This window comes from Tasmannia lanceolata, unplaced genomic scaffold (genome assembly GCF_043159265.1).
Source record: "Tasmannia lanceolata isolate RefF3 unplaced genomic scaffold, GAP_Taslan_0.1 ptg000002l, whole genome shotgun sequence".
In the NCBI taxonomy this organism is placed as follows: domain Eukaryota; kingdom Viridiplantae; phylum Streptophyta; class Magnoliopsida; order Canellales; family Winteraceae; genus Tasmannia; species Tasmannia lanceolata.
Window position 1 is genome coordinate 57248473 of NW_027518679.1, and position 19753 is coordinate 57268225.

Consider the following 19753-nt stretch of genomic DNA (forward strand, 5'->3'; position numbering starts at 1 on the left):
TTGGGCCGACCATCGCATGTGGATTTTTGCTATCCGGTAGGTTAGAACTCGAGACCTTTGGCTCTGATACCATGTTACAAGAGAAATTAGAGAGAAAGAGAAAGTGAGTTGGGCATCTCCCCCTCACTCATTTATTAATAATAATGAAAAGAGAAGTACAATGACCAAACTGCCCATAGACTTATAGGCTTATTCTAACATTTATGAAAAACTTATAACAAAAAAAGAGTAAGAAAATACAATATAAATTTTAAGCATAATAGGGCATGGAAAACTCGGCAAATGCCTCGATTTTGTTATTTTTTCTAAAACTTTAATGATTTTGTTAATTTTCCAATAAAAATACTTGTTATAATATTATAAAATGTGGTATATAACATTACAAACAACAGTATAAATTGTGGTATTTATATAAGTTCCATGTCCATTCAAATTTGTAATGTTGTTTAAATATTGGTTATTATTATCTAATATTGTTAATAGAAAATATTAATTATTTTTCCTATTTTTAAATAAAATAAATAATTTCTAGCATTTCTTGAAGTTTCATCTTAAATTTCCATCATTTACATATCTTTCCATACATTTTCGTGCTTTTATAGAATTTACACTGTATTTTCTAGCTGAAATTGACATTTTTCCGAGTCTTGACTAAATAATGTTATATATACTAACATTTTTGGTTTCGGTATGCGTTTCGAATGTGGCATACATTTCAGTGGAGATGGAAACAGAAATGATTCTGCTGTATTGGTCGATTTCGGTAGAAATTTAAAACCATGCTACTGGGAACCGAAATAAACCAAGAAAACACTCAATAGCATAAGCTCCCAGCTTATCTCTGCCTTGAACAAGAATATTAACAAAACAAGCAATATCCAAACATGCTAGCACATATGATAAACAATGGGTATAAGGATTAAGGAGTTTTTATATGGTGGCCGACCGTCCTACGTAATGGGCAGAGAGAGAGAACTATCCCCCTTGATTTTTGACCAGGTCAAATCTCCTTTTTTGACTTTTGAGTTGATCAAAAATCAACGTGGTGGATATTTTCTCTCTCCGCCCTTTACATATAAAGGGCGGCCACCATATAATTTCTCAGGATTAAGAACATTAATGGGGAATTTACCATCACAATCCGAAAGGGCATGCGATCTACCAAAGTATGATGAAATTAAGACAACTTCGATGTTTCCGGTTCACTCCTAAAGGTAAAGACCTGGTGACTCCTAAAAGATGATGATTCACCATTTCTGCTACTCCGTTTTGTTGTGGAGCATGGGGACGAGAGCTTTGGAATTCAATAACATCTGCCACAAGAGTGGTTGGCCCATAACCCACAATTTCCTGGATCGGAACCTAGCTCTACTACGATGCAGTTTTCTTGGACAAGTTAGAGATGAGAGGGATGTGGGGGAGTAAGAAAGGGAGAGAAGAGAGGAACGAAGAGAACAAGATGGTCGTGGAATTGTAGTAATGTTGCCCATCATGTAGCATCCCTCTTTTATCCACTTAAGTGATAGATTATAATATAATGTAAATACCCTTAAGTGGAAAGTACATGTAAAAAAAAAATTGAAGCGTGGAAAAAGTATAGGAGACAAATAAGAAGGTGAAGCTCTCTTAGGAGCCATTTCTGCTTGCTCAACACTGCTAGAAAGCTTCTGTTGCCTATGCATGTTTTAAATTTCCACCGAACCGACACAAAACGACCGAAATGTTTCTGTTTCCCTCCCCACTGAAACCGAAACTGAAACGACCAAAATGCATAAACCAAAATTGTAATTGTAATGGTAATATGCTATATTAGTGTGTACTACATAATTATATTTATATGAATTGCATGTGAAATGTGATGTGTATTGTGTATAAATATTTATACGAATTACATGTGAAATTTTGTATGTACTAAATTATCAGACATGCGCAACAATGCATGTTACTACGTGTTCGATCTTTTAAGCCATTATGGATTGTTGTCTTGCTTATGTGATGATTTCTAGTGTGTATTTGAGCTTATCATACCATTTCTTGAAGTTTCATCTTTAAATACCATCATTTGCACTTGTTTCCATCTGTTTCCGTGGAGATCGAAACTTAGAAGCAGGAACCTTCCTCATGGGTGTCGCTCCCATGACAGAACTGTGATCCGGCGCTCCTTAGGATGGGAACCACTCAAGCGGCACTCCCAAAGAGACAGGAACCGCTCCCATGACGCTCCCAACCTGCTCCTATTACACCATCAGTCTCACTATCACCAACTTCCTTGTATCAAACTCCTCCAACTCTTCAAAATACTTCATTGGAGCAAGCCCAAAGGCATCTTCAGAAGGCACAGGGAAAGAGGGCACAAAAATGAAGATGGTTAGAAATTATTGCTTATTAATGTAGTTAAAATTTAAAAGATATATGTGAAGATGGTTAGAAATTACTATTTTTTTATGTACTTGAATTTTGAAAAACATATAAAGAAAATATTACATAAACGCTCCCACGATGCTCCCAACCTTAGACTCTTCTTGACCCCCGTGCTTCCCGCCCCCGCACCCGCTTCGTGCTTCTAAGAACCGAAATCGAAATTTAAAACCTTGTGCCTATGCTTGATTGGTACTATTTCCCCTCAATCTAGTCTACCCTTATCCTCGGCACTTTGTGTTCTCAGTCCCCATTTAATTTACTTTCTGTTAGCCAAATTACAAAGAATCTTAATTCTTTTGTCTCTTTCTTCCCTTCTTACTGTGTTTTTCAGGATAAATCGACTAGGGAGAGGATTGGTTCGGGTCGTGTAGTGGATGGTCTCTATCGCTTTGATTGCATCCCCCGTCCTGTTATTTAGCATACGCCCGTCAATCCTTATTAGTGGCATTGCCATCTAGGCCATCCCTCGCTACAAAGCTTCAGCAGTCATCCTTTATTGCTAGTTCTGTTCCTTCATTCCAGTGCAAATCATGTGAGCTTGGGAAGCACCGTCATGTGTCCTTTCCATCCCGAATTCTTAGTCGAGTCTCTACTCTTTTTGAGTTAGTGCATTCTGATATATGGGGTCTCTTCTGGACCAAGTCTCTTTCTGGTTATCGATATTTTGTCATTTTTGTGGATGATTTCTCCCGTATAACTTGGTTATTTCTACTTAAAGACCGCTCTAAGGTCTTTAATGCTTTTCGCACATTTCATGCTGAGATCACTACACAATATGGTTGTACTCTTATTGTTTGCGCACGGATAATGCTCGAGAGTAATTCTCTGCTGCCTTTCGCGATTTCTTATCCACCCATGGCATTGTTCATTAGTCCTCTTGCGCCTACACCTCTCAGCAAAATAGTGTTTCCGAGACTAGTGGGAGAGATTATAGGCATAAGACTAGTGGGAGAGATTGCAATAAACATACCAGATTAGATGAAAGCTGCAAATCTTTTTCTAAAGAAACAACTCATATTGACAACTTGAATCTTGATACATAAACATCACGGTAATCACAGAAGGAGACGCCTAGAGGACACACATGATCAAAGCTAGCCATCTTGAAATACATCCAAGAACTCAATAATTGTACATAATCACTAGTTCCTGTAGAAATATGATAGAACAAGGAAGACACTAACAACTATAATTGTTAGGGTTTTCACTTTCAAACCAATTTATAGCGTGCAAGGAAGAGTGACAAAGCTCGATGCTCTGATACCATGTAAAGAGAAAATAAGGAGAAGAAAAAGATGGAAGATGAGAAGAGATGAAGAGGAGGAGAGAGAAGACGTTTTTCTTTTCTTTGTGTGGTTTGTGTGGTTAGCAAACCCTAACCCACGAATTGCAATAAATAGAGGAAGTCATTTAAGTGACTTTAGTAGCAAATTACAAAAATATTCCCCATCGTGAATAAAAAACCAAAAAAACCAAATAACCAAGCCTTCAATCCTTTCAACACCCTAGGACGGGATACCCTTTTTAAAAATGACTATCATATCTTTTGAAAATGACTACTAAAACTTCATTGGGAAATCTAACTCTCTTGAGTACTCATGAAGGTGTTGAAGCCTTTTCAAATAATAATAATGTTGAAATTCTAAATTTAACAACGTAAAGAAAGCTTTCTTAACCTCCATTTGAAGACAAATAATATAATGAATATAAACAATAAGCTGTTGCATTAATTTCCCACTTAGTGCATTAATGTTCTTCAATATAAAGACTAAATAAAAAATAGAAGCAAGTTGATGCAATCACCAAACAAGTATTCATACATACTAGTACCTTATTTTTTGTCAAAAATATATATAAACTAGCCGCCTAACATGATATTAACAAACAAGAGTTTTGGACATAGCAAACCTAGATCACAATAATTAAATATATATGAACTACCGTTACAAATAGCCATAAAAGAGGTCAGTACTGACCTTTAATTTGTATATCTTGTGTCGTGAAAAGGTTACAATGCAATCCCCTGTTTGTATATTGGAGAAGGAGCCAAGAGGAACCTTTGAAGGAATGAGAGGGGAAAGCCTCTCATAATATTGAACCTAAGAAAAGACATTAAAGAGAAATGACCATGTTAGAAAAGCCAAATGGGTTATCATAAAGCATTGAAATATGTATCTCAATATTTCTTAGTTTGTAAATAGGTTACCTATTGCAAACTTAAGTGAAGGTCTATCAACTGTGTCCTACAAGATACTATACTAGAATTTTGGTTGCAATTATAACATTCCAATCATGTTAACCTACATGGTTCCTATAAAAGTACAACAAATTATTCGCATGAATTTCCATTTACTACAGTGTACAAAATCAATGCGTGATCGTTAAGTTGATTTAGGGTTTGATGATGTGTCAATCACCGATAAAGCCAATAATAAAAATTGATAGTTTGGTGCATAAATCTTGGAAGATTGGATATTTTGCACTACCATCTTTTGATAATTGCACTAGGTAACATGAAGCTAAGCCCAAGGATTAGTTGTAGAAAAACCTAATTTCCATGGTAAATTTGTGTATATGTTTCTATGAGCATGGACAAGATGATTCTCAAACCAACAATCAAAGTAGCACCAATGATCTTAAGGAAATAGATGCATAGAACATAAGTGAATTTGGTGATCCCAAAGACCCTTTCATCACCTCCAAAGGTCATTGGTGACAAGGCTAAAAATGTTTGGATGAGTCTTGTAATCACTTGTTACATTCAGAAATGAACCTTCTTGAAGAATCAAACTCGAGGAGTAAGATTCCTCCAACACAAGGGAAACTGATGCAAGCATAGTGTCTAGAACAAGCAAATAATTCAACAAAAATGACTAGAGAAAAGGGATGACCAAAATAAAAAATTAGGACTAAGGTTGGCTGAAAGATATGCTACCGTTAGAAAAAAATGGTAAGTTGTGATTTATGATGATTTCTGATAATTTTTGTATGGTTTTCTTGATATGTTAAGGTAGATTTTGGAGAGAGATTTGGTGGGCCTTGAGAAACAAAATGTGGACATACCTTGGGACAGAACTTGAAAACTATCCAATTTGAATGCTTGTAAGATCTAAAATATTAGTCTTTTTTTACTACTAACTTAAAGTTTAGAGAGTTAATGTGCATAGATATTAGTAGTTTTGGAAAGTTTCCAATTAGAGAAAAGATAGTGGTTTTTGTTTAGACAACAAAACGCTTTCTATTTTATCTTTGGCTGATCCAAAATAGAAACTAGGCTTTATTCAGATTGATACCAGGCTTGAAATCTGTACTATAACAATAGCTAGAATTGAACTAGTGTTTTGAGGTTTTTTAGGCCTATATTTATGAAGTGTAAAGTACTTCTAGTGTTGGAAGAATAGTTACTGAGTTCCCTTGTTGGGTCTTGGCTGAATCACATTTATTGTAGTTTTATCTCTCCTTAGCATTGTTTGTGAAGATATATTGGATTATTACAGTGACTATTCAATTCTTTAGCAAGTAATCTAGTTTGTGTGGATTCCTAGCAGCTTACTTGCAACATCAACTATATCTATTCGTTAGTTAGAGGGGCAATGATCGTTTTCTATTTATTTATTTTTTGCTGCATTCGTGTCTCTTTTAATGTAAGTAGTGGTGTTGTTGCAATTACGTAAATATGGGTTAATAAGATTAAGAAAGTTATTAGAATATGTGAAACAAATATATGAAGCAGATCCAAAAGATGAGAGAGAGAGAGAGAGAGAGAGAGAAGCAGATGTAGAGGACGATCCTCGAGATCTGTTGGAGCTCGACGTTGAAATAGGTCAGGGCACTTGTAGAGGCGGCTTCAATATTGAATGTATGCATATATATTACAAGGAGGTTACTCTGTCAAAGATACCCTTGAAGTTTTGGAGATTCAGAAAGATTGTTGCAGGAAGAACCAAATCTTGATCGGTAACGGCTACAGCGTAAAGAACTTTCAGTCGTGGTCGCCAGCAAGGCAAGACGGAGAATGGACACTGAAGACCAACACGAAGAATCCAAACTAAGACCACCCCCGAGCAGGATAGTGAAACTACCAGGAGATTGGCTTTGCAAAAACTGGATATCACAACTTTAAACGACGAACAATATGCCGATGGTGCGAGGGTGAGAAGCAAGCAGAGATTCAACGAGAGAGGGCTTTGAGATCCAAATCAGTCCATCCCTTTACTCTCTGACCGATGCACGGAACGGCGGCCATTGAGGCAGAAAGAGGCATGCAGATGGAGAGGGTAGGGAAGTGGATGAAAGGATGAGGATCTTGAAGACCTGTTTAATCGGAACAGTGAAACGGGATCAATGGAACATTAAGGAACTTCATTCGTGGGTAACACGGTTTGGGGAGATTCCTGATTTACAAACACCTAGCAAAATTGGGGGACAGAGAGGTCGTGTTGAGCAGTATTGCGAATGAGAGGATAGGCGGTAGGAGAGTGGTTCCATGGAATCCCTCTCCATACAAAAACCTAGCAAACTTGGAACTCCGGTCATCACTCAGAAGCCTCGGCGAGGTGGGTAAGGTTCCATGGAATCCCTCTCCATGCGTGAGCCTCGTCGACGGTGGAGGCTCTAGCGAGTATTCTAGGACCAGTCCTAGAGGAAAGAACCCCTCGTGGTAACTTCGAATAAGTGAAAGCCAAAGTTTTTTACCCCGCTGGATGCAAGGGCGATGGTCCGTGAATCTGAAGGTAGCCAACAGAACTTTCCCCAATAGCTGCCATGGACGATCGGGAGCGCCCGGGAAGTGACAATCCCTCAGCAAAGCAATGCCCATCTAGAAAGTGGTCGTGGCGATGACAAGGATCAGTCAGTTTCTCCGATCAGGAAGAAGGTAGCGACAGGGAAAGCAAAAGGTCCAGTTTGCAACTCTGAAAGTTCAGCCCCGGATTTGCTTGGCGAAGGAGGAAGACGAAAGCCCAGCCGTGGATTGTGGATCAAAGGTACGATCGAGATGTCCCTACTTGGCATGCAGAAACAGATAGTAGTGGGGAGAAAAGTAAGTCAATAAACGGGAAAAAGGTTGTGGGCCCCTCATCTGCAGTCGATGAAGCAAGAAAGGTGAGAAGTTTCTCTATTAAGCAGGATTCCGCTACAGCAGAGATCTTGCAGGATTCACTCGAGCCTAAAAAGGTACTGGATAAAATTTAAACCTCACCTCGAGTAGTGCGAAATTTATGCACGGAAGAAAATGACGAAACTTTGGGGTGTTTGTAAACCCTAGAAAAGAAAAGTTTCAGGAAATCAAAACCCGAAAAAGGTAGAGCATCTCGGGCAAAACAGGTGGATACCTTTGCTGAAATTGTGTGCTATGGGACAAAGTTTTTCTCGTCCCCGCACTAGAAAATGGAATCCTTGCTACTTTGTTTCGATATGGAAGAGATCACTGCAAAGTTTCTAGAAGGAGACATTCCATTAGAGTCAGTGAAAGACGTGGATCTCATTTTGGAGTTTTTATTGCAGTCTGCGGTTAAGGAAGTAAGCGTGTCTTGGCTACTAAAATGGGAGATTATGGCATTTTGTTGGGAGAGAAGCTTCACAAATTGGACTGGAAGAAGAGGAAGATGATAGCTATGTACAAAGGTGAAAGGAAGGCAACGGTTGAATATCTAAGGCAAAGGTCACAAAAAATAGGTGCAGCTAGCAAGTGAAATTTCCTTGTACATAGCTATCATCTTCCTTGTACATAGCCGGCGTAGAAAAGGGTGTGGAAGCTAGGACTATGTTTCGAGAAGAATTGCTCAGAGCTTCTGAAGTGGATATCCTTGATGATTTGGAAACAGCTGAAGCTAAATCTACCATTGAGATTGCAGCAGAGGGTTCACTCGTCAAAAATGCACAAGGGTGGGAGGCTGCAACAGAAACACCGCTCTCAAGCAAGGGGACCAAGAATCGTCTAAGGAAGGTAGTCAACATCAAACAGAAAGGAAAGCAACGATAAACATGGGGAGAGAACTGGGAATTTTGTTTGAGGACAAAGATAGCAACACTTGAGAGCTGTGGGAAGCTATAGAGGCTCGGGATAAAGGGCCTCAGGGAACTCAAAAGTCTAGCCTGATTGTTCCGAGAAGCGGGGTACCTCATTGTATGAAGAGATGCTAAAAAGCATGGAAAAAGACTTTTGACAAAGACCAAAGGAGAAGAAAAGGCGAAGATCGATGCCCTTGATATAAATGAGGAGTGTATCTTAGAAGCCTAGGAGAAGGCAAAGAGAGGGTCCTTAAAGCTAGAATATGAAGAGATGCTAAGAAGAGAGGAAGTCAACTATCAGAAGAAATCCAGAGCAATTTGGTTAAGGGAGGGGGACAAACATGCAAAATTCCTCCATCGTATGGCAAGCATGAGAAGAAGAATAAATACCGTTAACTGCTTAACGGAAGAGAGGAGCTAATAGAAGATAAGAAGCTCATCAAGAACAAAATTGTGCACTTCTTCTCCTCCCTATACTCACAGGAGGTTGAGTGGAGACCTAGATTGGAAGGGCTAAAATTCAAAAGGCTAAGGGAAGAGCAATCCAACTGGTTCGGGAAACAATTCTCTAAAGAGGGGTGCAGTCCGCCATTTCCAGCATGTCAAAGTACAAAGCGTGCCGTCCGAACGGATTCCTTATGGTTTTCTATCAAAGGTATCGGGATGTACTTAAGGCGGATGTTCTAGCTTGTTTAGCAGAGTTCCACTCAAGGGGGAAATCAAGGAAGTAAATGAATACGCCATTCATTAACCATATCCCAAAAAGGAGGGCGCCACGGAAATTAAGGACTTCATGCCAATAGTCTAGTGCATAGCATCTACAAGATCCTTGCCAAAATTCTTGCTAGAGGGTAAAGATGGTTATGGGGAATATCATATCAAAGTTCCAAGGAACTTTTGTCAAAGGGAGACAAATATTGACAGAAATCCTCATTGCGAGACACAAGCGCAAGAAGCGGCGAATGTGGAATCATAGTGAAAGTCGACATAGAAAAGGCTTATGACGATGTCAATTGGAACTTCTTAGACTTCATATAGGAAAGAAAGGGTTTTAGGGCCCGCTGGGGATCGCCAGGAGCTCAAGAGGTATAAGACAGGGGGATCCAATGTCTCCCTATCTGCTCATTATGCTTGCCGAGGCTCTCGACCTTTTTATCTCAAAAGCAAAAGAAAAAAAGTTCATTAGCACGTTGGTACCAAGCAAAAATTCGGCTTCCATCACCCATTTATAGTTTGCCGAAGATAGGCTAATCTTCCTTAAAGAAAACTTAACTGACACAAGAAACATCAAGAGAATCTTTAGAAGGCTCGAAATGGCGTAAGGGCTGAGGATCAATTTTCATAAGAGCATGTTAGCGGGCGTAAATGCAGAGGCCAATAAGGTAGCGGAACACGCAGCTTTCTTGGGTGTAGCTATTCAAACGCCAAGTACCAATCTCGGTTTGCAATTGGGAATTGAAAAGCCTAAAGCCCGCCAATTGGACATAGTGATTGAAAGAATTGAAAGAAAACTCTCTAGGTGGAAAAGACAATAGTTATCGCTTGGACGGCGAAGCACATTAATAAAGGCGGCTTTGGCAAATATGTCAGTAACTCAGTATACTTCATGTCCCTCTACAAAATCACAACCAAGGTGGCAAAGCGAATAAAGGGAATTTAGCGAGACTTCTTATGGGAAGGAAGAGAAGCCAGGAGCAGACTAAAACATCTAATGCACTAGGAGAAGTTGTGCAGGAGGGGTTGGTATTGACAGAATAAAGATGTGAAATATTTCACTCTCGGGGAAATGGCTGTGGAGGAAGGGGAGGAGAAGGAAGCTTTATGGCATGCAATAATCGGCAATAAATACTAGAGCGGGTGGGGGGGGACTACGAGTGTAAGGACCCGCCTACAGGGAAAGGATCAGGAGCATGGAAGTCGATATGCGCCTCGAGGCCGTTCTTTGATTCGTGTGTTAGACTCCGGGCGGGTGGGGGGAGGGGGTTCGCTTTTGGCCTGACCTCTGGCTAGGGAAAACTCAACTCTACAGTGACTTCAATGACCTATTCCCCTAAGCAAGGGATAGAGAATCGGTCGTATGCGATTACATGAAAAGAAATAGGGAGGGGAAGATAGACTAGATTATCAAGATGAGAAGAAACTTGAAGGATCACGAGATAGCTAGCCTAGCCCATCTTCTCCCTCTCCTCCAATCGCAGTATTGCTCCCCTTTCGGTGCAGACCAAAGAGTTTGGGCCCCTAATATCTCGAGCTCTTTTTCCATCTGTTCCTTCTTTCGAAGGTTGGTAGTGACGATGGGGCAGAAACCAAGTTCTCAAGCACATAACAGTTATCAGGCCCGCCTAGAGTGGCGGTCATTGCCTGGACGGTGGCAAATAGACAGGTCAACACATGTAATAGGCTTAAAAGGCGTCATATCTTTGGTAAGCCAATGCATTCTCTGCAGGGACGCAGAGTAATCCATTTATCATGTTTGATTACACTGCCCTTTCTCATTTAATCTATGGAGGGCCATCATTAGGAGCTTTGGATTCTCCTGGGTATTCCACCGCTCCAAGAGAATTAAATCAAATTGGAGTAGCAGCCCGTTCGGCGAGATAGGTCATGTTTTATGGAACCTCGTTGCCTATGCTATCACGTGGCATTTATGGCAAGAGAGAAGCTGAAGAATCTTTGAAGACATAAAAATACTTCGGCAGGATACATTCAGACACATCAAGGTTGACTTGGTTGCTTGGGCCAAACTCGAGGGTGTCCTATCCCCATATTCCATTGCGGATATTATACGCAACGGGCAGTTGATTATGAGGGAGAAAACTCTCTCTCTCTCTCTCTCTCTCTCTCTCTCTCTCTCTCTCTCTCTCTCTCTCTCTCTCTCTCTCTCTCTCTCTCTGGGTAAAACTTAACTTCGGTGGAAGAGCAAAAGGAAAACCGGATCCAGCGGGGATTGGAGGTCTGATTCGCGTCTCAAATGATAGGATTTGGATGTCCTTCTCTGGCCCCAATAGGAATATGCGAATCCAATGAGGCGGAGGGAGATTCATCCAATGTCATGGCATGGGCGAATGACTCAGCATCTGGGGCGTGGAAAGTGTCAGACATTATATTGGAAATCCATGATTGTTGCAGGACCATTTGCCCCCAATTTTTGCACATGCCCCGATCAGCAAACAAGGAGGCGAATAAACTAGCAAAAGAGAGAGTGGATAAACCGGGTATGGAAGTTACAATCAATAACTTTGGGTAGCGGGTTTCTCTGATGTGCATTCAATAGGCACATTTAAACGTATTGCAAAATAAAATAACAAGTTGAACAAAAACCAATTATTGTACGAGTCAGACATGTACTAACCTTGATGACATCGCCTGTTACTTGAAGTATTTCTTGAATAAGTGGAACAGCAGCAGCATCTCCACAAAGGTGAAGTTCATCTGCAGAAATCCCCAACAGTGCACGTGTGAAAGAAAATCCCCTTGACCGACATCCTACCATCTGAAATAAAACACCAAAATAAATAGAAATAACAATATCTTAAGAAAGGACAAAGTGATTTTTTCCTTGAGAGATCTAGAAAGGTATAGAACATGGAAGACGAATTGTTAAAAAAAAATTCTCAACCTTAGAAGATGATTTATGTTAATGTCATCAAACAATCAAGTGCAAAGCCACGGTACATTCTAACAAGTTCAAAAGCAGCAGTTCAAAACCAAAAAAAATTATGAAATAATGTAATGAGTGGTTCAAGTGTGTTAAAGTATAAAAGATAAATAACGCCTTTCTCCAACAGCTTAAGCTTTTGGAGAAGTTGGTAAGTTAACAGGGTATCAGAGCCAAAGGTCTCGAGTTCAAACCTCCCGGATAGCAAAAATCCACATGCAATGGTCAGCCCAAAGTGGGACCACATGTGCCACGTGTTTGCCAAGTGGGCCACACGTGCGGGGGAGTGTTAAAGTATAAAAGATAAATAACGCCTTTTTCCAACAGCTTAAGCTTTTGGAGAAGTTGGTCAGTTAACAAAGTGAAAATAATAGTAGTTAAAATTGAATAAAATTAGGAACGCTAGGTTACATGGCTTCATATGAAAATTTTATAAGATAACTTATCATATAATGAATCTCACACTGAACAACATCATCATTCGGCTGCAACACTGATTTTTCACTTTCTGAACACACCGTAAAGAAAAAATACTTCTTATGAAAATTTCAGAAGACAACTTGTCCAATAATGAATCTTGCAGTCGCAGTGAACAACTTCATCATTCGACTGTGATACTGATTTTTCACTTTTTGAACACAGAATATTAAGAAAAAATTTCAAGGGATTCATAAGTCACATCTCCAAGATCCTAACAACTACAAGCCTAGTCAAGTTCTGACCACTATTTTTCGAAGTCCTAAACTATGTGAATCAAGTTACAATTACTGAGTTGTTGCCCCACTCCCCCAAACCTTCCAATCACCTCCACTCCCCGTACTGGTCCATTGCGCCCCAGCGGCGTCCAATCGACAATCGACTCCTCCCTTAGGTAGCCGTACCTTGCCAGGTGTCGATACCTCAAGCAGCAAATAGCACGGCGCCAATACACCATACCCTGGATTATGGAACCTCCGATTACAAAAGGCAACCCTCCTCTCCAAACCCGAGGTAACACACTACTTTCCGACGCTAAGTTCTCATTTTGTTGATCTCATAACTGACTTGAGCATTGGAGGGTTCCCCGGGAGTTCCAACTCCGCGTGGTCCCTAACCTGTTGTCTCTGAGCGCATGTCGTAGGTCAAGCTGTCAACAGGCAGGATCAGTGCCATCATAGCCGTTCGTTCGACCGGCCGGATTTGAGCATCATCACCCGGCATATGCCTGCACCTTCTCAGCATACATCTGTACAAAACAAATCATAAACCATATAGAAATATTTTCCTAATCTAATAACCTATTTTAGGATCTAAAAGCCTAATTTTCACTCATCATTTTTACACCTAACGTCCTTTCCACAGATCCGTCCTACTCCTACATCAGCTTAGTATCAGAGCAAAGTATTAGTCCTTCAATCGCCATGCATCATACAGTCAATTCCCTAGTAATATCTGTAATTACAAACCTTACTAACCTTAAATCAGACCCAAATACCTCACCTTTTTATCCTATCAACAAATTTGTCCAGACTTGTAACTCCCTTCTATACCTTGATAAATAGTCTTGAAACCCTACCCATAAATTTTTTCAAGTTTGTTTCCTAAATTTATTGAAGTTTGTTCCCATAATTCCATGTTATTTTTACAGCCCATTACATTCTAATCTAAACCTAAACCTAGAAGTTGTTTCCAGTTGGCTGTCCTACATCATCTAGGTATCAAAGTTACATCTATAGTGATCTTTTCGTACCCATCCTGTGTCACAAAGGCTAGGATTATGCATCAATGTATTGAATTCCAGGAAGCCCAAAAAAGGTTATTCCTCCACTACAACTTATCTTAATCAAATGACGGGATTCTTTGGTCAGTTTGCTGCAATCAAATAGTCCCTAAATAAAAAAGACAAGCATGTCATGTTCTAAACACATGTTTCACATCCATGATGACAAAAGTACTTTTCCCCAACTAGGAGCGTGGTTAATTTCTTGCCCACTATGGTGTGATTCTATCAACGTCTCAGTATATTGCTGATAAGTGATACCTCAGATTTTGGGGCGCCCTTGAAATCTTTGAAACTTGAACCAAGAGAACCTTGACAAAGGTATCGAACAAAAGATGACTAGAGGATGAATTTGGCCCGTTTATGCCGTCACAATGTGGCCCACCCAATACTAATTGGATTAAGATACCAGGTTTTTTTATCATTTCATGAATTTATGTGGTTTTGATTTAACATTTAGGGACTGATTAGATTACTTCAGACATCACCTCTAGTTCCTAAACCATAAGGCCTCTGGGTTGCATTTTAATTTGAATTGTTGTTGTTTTAAGAGAGTCCTACTGCTACTTTTAGATGGTTTTGGCTGTAGGGTATGGCCTATGATCAACAGTTAATATCAATAATATATTTAGAGGCGTTTGGTTGGTTGAGTTATTAAGAGGTTAATAGGATTTCTTAGGGATCAAACAATGGTTACAAAACTCTCCTGGATTGTTAGTGATTCGTTGCCGGTTTTCTCTACTTAGCAGCAATTTTTCATGGTTTGTTATCCCTTCTAGGTACTTCAAATAAATTTTATGTTTATTACTAGTTGATTGGTCTTCGATCACTGATTTGGTTGTTTTGCCAAAGATTCCAAGCAATCAAATTGCATTTGACGAAGTGAGAAAAGTAATGGTTAGATACGCGTTAAAAGAAGTTTGAATATAAATGAAGGAGAATGCAAATGATATAATTGGGATCAGAAATTGTAAAGAAAAAAAAAATCAAAATGATGAAGCAGACGACGAAGTAATGCGGACCATAATTAACAGACAAAAACAATACAAAAACTACAGAAATTTTCAAAAGAGAAAGATAAAATGATAGTATTGAGTACATCAGTTGCTCAAAGATGTAAAGTAGTTCTCTTGATAATCCATTGGCATACCTGAATTTCATCAATAACAGCACATTGGTATTCACATGTTACATCAGCCATTTCGACAGTTACTGCATTATGTTGTGCACCATCAATCTCGTCCCTCTCTTGTCCAGTAATCAGGTTGCAGGGGATGTTAGCCTTGTTTAACCTTTTTGCCACCTCCCAAGCTAGAAGTCTTAAAGGCCCACAATATACTCCTATAACAAATGCAAAGATGTGATCTAATATGCATAAGGATTGTCAAATGTCCTCTGTATTTTTCTATGTGAATAACATCCAAAAACTTAACAAAGAGTCAACTGGTAAAAGTCGGACCACAACAATTACCTGAAGTGCTTGATTCCAATCGTTTAAGTGCATGGTACGTTTTACCACTGTTTGTAGGGCCCACATGCAAAAAAACATTGCGCCTCTTTCTCCGAGCATTTGGGTACCAAGTATGAGGGCGGCTGTTATTACACGCATCATTTACACGCATTTTAGTTTAAGGAATATATATCTAGCATACTGCAATTGGTAGTAGTTTATTTGATCGAAAAGATTCAAGCATGCATTTACTCAGAAAACCTCACAGAATTAACAATGATATCAACACCGAGGGGACAAGGACAAATGCCAGGAATGGGTGATATGAGCCACTTAAAACAGAATTTCAAACAAAAAAAACAGGATTTGTATATTCGAATATCTCTATAGTTCCTAAGAATTGAATACGGGCTATTTCAGTAGATGGCAAATCATCATTAAAAAAGGAGAAGTCCAGTATGTGTACAAGTAAAGGCATAAAATGACCAAAATGCCCTCCGTATGGACAAGGAAACAAAATGCCATTAGGAGATGAAAATAATACATATTTATGCGAGCAAATCTAATAAGAAAAGTATCCATATTAGTGGAACACTGCAGTGATCATTTCTATTATTTCCTTACGTCAAGTCAGTCAAGTCAAACTTTGGAGCAACCGAGGAACTGTTGAAATGCCTTAACCCATGCCAGACACAAAGTAAAGAGTGAAGATTCAGCTCCAAGTGCATCGGAAATGGTGTCATAGTATCTGCCAGAAAACATAATCGCACCAAAGAAAGAAACTCAGCTGGAAAAACACAAGGAAAGTTAAAAATAAACCCCGAATAAATAGTCATGCAAATTGTAGTCATTTCATCAATATATATATATATATATATATATATATACAGAGAGAGAGACAGAGAGAGAGAGATCTATAGATATAATTTTAAAGCATGTCACTAACAACTTCAGCATTGTTGATGGGCAGGCAGATAATGAGTAATGAGCATTATGAAATACACAGTGAGCATAGAAAAGGAAATAGGTATATAAGAAAATGAGAAAATCGGAAAAATTAGAGTCATAATTCAATTAAAAGGAAAATTATAACACAAGAAACTGAATTCACATCCAGTTCAGCCAAATGGAAGGGAAGTTAAAGTAGAAGATAACTTGCAATGCACAGAGTAGGTTTCAAAATTTGGAAGTACCTTTAGATGAAAAAACATTTCAAGCAATTCAACCAAACTCTGCCATTTAGGTGTAAAGATGCCTAAAGAAAAGAAAGACCCGGCTAGTGAGAACATCGTATAAGATCTTATGTCGACAATCATTGATCTAAAATTGACAATCTAGATTGAAGAACGAGATTAAGAGTGAAATTACTGGAGTTAAATAAAGGGTATAAGGGTAATCAGTGCATCTCATCACCTCATCCTTATTGATACATGGGTGATTAGTGTAGCCCTAAGTTCAACAACATTAGTTGGTTAAATGGGTTAAGCCAATTAGAATTATATTATGGGTGAAACTCTACGAAGTCTTTTTCTATAAATAAAGGAGTTGGTCTATGCTGTCATCTAACTAACCTCTTCCCCAGCAGACATCAGGCAACCCAAAGAGACGGTAGAAGATCCAGCCCGATCGATCACTGCCATGGGAGATCGAGATAAGTCCTAATTCCTCTTCTGTATTCTAATAATCTGCATGGTTAGATCAATTTAGATTAATAGATCTATAGTGTTTTGATTAGAATTATTGCATAGGTGATCACGGCATACTTTAGATGATTATTGATTGCCCTGATCCTAGGTTTTACACATCAATGCCATTCCACAGCTGTTTAAAATCAAAGAATCCTTTGTCAAAAAGGTTTCTTGTTTACGGCGTGCTCTCTCATGCTTGACCAGGATTACAGCATTACATATACAATAGACAAATGCTAAATCCATCTAGATTTTCTTATAAGGAACAACATTAATAACAACCACATTCCATTGGTTGAAATTATGGTGAGATTATGGTTATGTAGTTTAGGCTTGTGGGGGTCAGTTATTGGTGATCTGTCTTGTAAGTGGATAGATGGGACTTTTGACGTGGCACTACCTTTTGCTTGCATTTAAGTAGTAGTGTTTCAATGAAAAATAAAAGAGAAATTTACAGCAAAGAAGGAAACTTTGTTTTTCAGGAGAGTCATGGTTCCTCTTGAATTGAGCCGTTAGGAGGTCCGGTTGCCTCGGATCAACCTCTCTCCCCCTCTTTTTCTATCTTTTTCTTTGTTTATTAGTTTGTTTTTTTAATGATTGCAAAGGCAGACCGAGATAGTCAAGTCCAAAGTACAATAGGCACAGAATAAAGAAATATAAAAAGAAAACAACAAAAATATTCACGGGGGAGAAAATGAAACATCTCCAACCCCTGCCTCCCCACCCCACCACGGGCTAGACTATCCGCCTCATGGCTAGCCGATCTCCTGATATGATTGAGTACGATTGAAGAATCTCCTATCCGATCTTCAATTTCATCAAACAAGGATGCAAACCTCCAAGGACGTATCGCCACTCCTCTTAGCCACCTTATGACATTCATTGAATCTCCTTCCACAATCGTTGAGTTCAAGGATTCTTTTGGGAGGCACTTAATACCTTGATGGACGGCTTTTACTTCCGCCTCATTAGCATCCGCCGTCCCAATGAGACAGGAGAAAGCCCGTAATACCTCGCCCAATGAATCCCTCAATATTCCACCTACCTTCGACAGACCCTGAATTTCAAAGCTAGAGCCATCAAAGTTTAGTTTAAACATGCCAACTGGGGGGCTCCCAATTTTGAGCTATGATGTTTCTTTGTTTATTTGTGTTGTAGCTAATTAGGCACGTAGCAAATAACAACAAAACAAAGGTGAAGAATGTAGACTTACAATTTCATGCAATAGGATCATCCAAACGGTCTTACACCATAGGATGATCCAAACCGTCCATTTGATGGGCCACAGCGTAAATAGGTTGTCTCCCAAAAATTATTTCAATGGGATTTCCAAAAAATACGCAGTTCCTCTGTAGATTGCACTGCTAGGATAATCCTACGAAGATGCTTTTTGGGAACAACCTATTTACGTTGTGGCACATCAAGTGGACGGTTTGGATCATCCTACAGTACTTTTTGGAAAATACTGGAGTATAAGGCCTTACACAATGGAAACTCTCATCCTAATATAGTCAGAAGAAAACGAGAGAAGCAGAGAATGTGAAACAAAAAAACATTTAGAAGAAGAAGAAGAAGAAGTAGGGTTTCAAAACGTACCAGTGGAATTGAGGGAGTGAATGGGAATGAATTTCCGACGGAATAAGGAAGAAGCCATGGGTGTTGGTTCTTCGTTTCGCCGCTATAATACATCAAAAATGAAGTCTGGAACAGAATCTACAAGAGGAGTAAGAGAAGGTACCCGAAATTCTGGTCTAGAAAAGGAAAGACCACGAGGGCTCCACTTTTCCCTCTAAAAAGGCTTGAGAGATCGACTCCACACGTTTCATTTGTCGTTGATGATCGGGGCCGTTTATCTGATGGCCCATCCAGTGGGCCTGTTTGGACTGTATGAAAAAACATTTTTATAAATATTTTTCCTTTGCAAACTTTTATTTATTATTTTACTCTTTTGGTAAGAGAGATTTCACTGCGGCATCTATAGCAAGCTAAAATCAGAAAAAGGTTGGGCAGTGTAAGGTTGTTGAGAAGATCAGCTCTAATGCATACATGGTTGGCTTGCCGGCACGTTTGGGCATGAAAGATACATGTTCTAGGCATGGAAAAAAAATTCCACAACATAGGCAGAGTACTTCTTTGTTTCATTGAGTTTTTCACTGACTAAATCATTGAGATGACCTTATCTAAGTACTCAAAAAATGCAATCAAGTCTTTCGTCCTTTCATTAGAAAATTTGTTGTCGTTTATTTTGATGATATTCTTATTTATAGTTATGATAAAAGTGAATATGTAGAACATTTGAGGGTTGTTCTAATCTTGAAAGGTGGAAAACTCAATGTAAACCTTAAAAAATGTTATTTCATGACAACTAGCCTAGCTTTCCTACATTTTGTTTTAACTTTTGTAGCAATTAAAGTGGATGATGAGAAGACCAGAGCCATCCAAGAGTGGCTTATACCAAAGAGTTTGCGAAGAGAGAGTACTAGTTGTAGTACAAGTATTGCTAGGCCCCACTAAAAGTTCATGTTGAGACTTGAGAGAGTGGGAGTCAAAGACCTAGGTCAAAATGACCCGGAAAAATTTACGGGTCACGAAGTGTGGACCCGTGGGTCACCCGTTTTTTCCCCTGTTTTTAAAGATATTTCTTGTTTATATAGGGATTTGCTAGCCACTTTCGTCAAGGCTACATCTCGGCCATCATTTGCAATTGCATGTGATCATGTGATGTTAGCCCATTTATGTTGAGAGATTTGTCTTATTCTTGACGC

General features: G+C 39.2%; 1 protein-coding gene across 5 annotated transcripts in view; it reads right to left on the reverse strand.

Moving 5' to 3' along the window:
* Nucleotides 1-18763, reverse strand: part of ATSUV3 (ATP-dependent RNA helicase) — a 43637-nt gene extending 24874 nt beyond the window's left edge. The window contains exons 1-8 of one of the 5 annotated variants that reach the window (XM_077391530.1): nt 18585-18716; nt 16872-16985; nt 16494-16555; nt 15925-16048; nt 15322-15443; nt 15001-15191; nt 11786-11926; nt 4398-4520 (exon numbers count right to left, since the gene is read on the reverse strand). In XM_077391530.1, the coding sequence (XP_077247645.1) occupies nt 4398-4520; nt 11786-11926; nt 15001-15191; nt 15322-15443; nt 15925-16043 (696 nt within the window). In that variant the 5' untranslated portion in view covers nt 16044-16048; nt 16494-16555; nt 16872-16985; nt 18585-18716. Of the gene's footprint in view, nt 1-4397; nt 4521-11785; nt 11927-15000; nt 15192-15321; nt 15444-15924; nt 16088-16493; nt 16556-16871; nt 16986-18584 lie in introns of all 5 variants that reach the window. The other 4 variants (XM_077391535.1, XM_077391541.1, XM_077391520.1 and 1 more) reach the window with 4 other exon arrangements.
* Between the last annotated feature and the right edge of the window lie 990 nt (nt 18764-19753).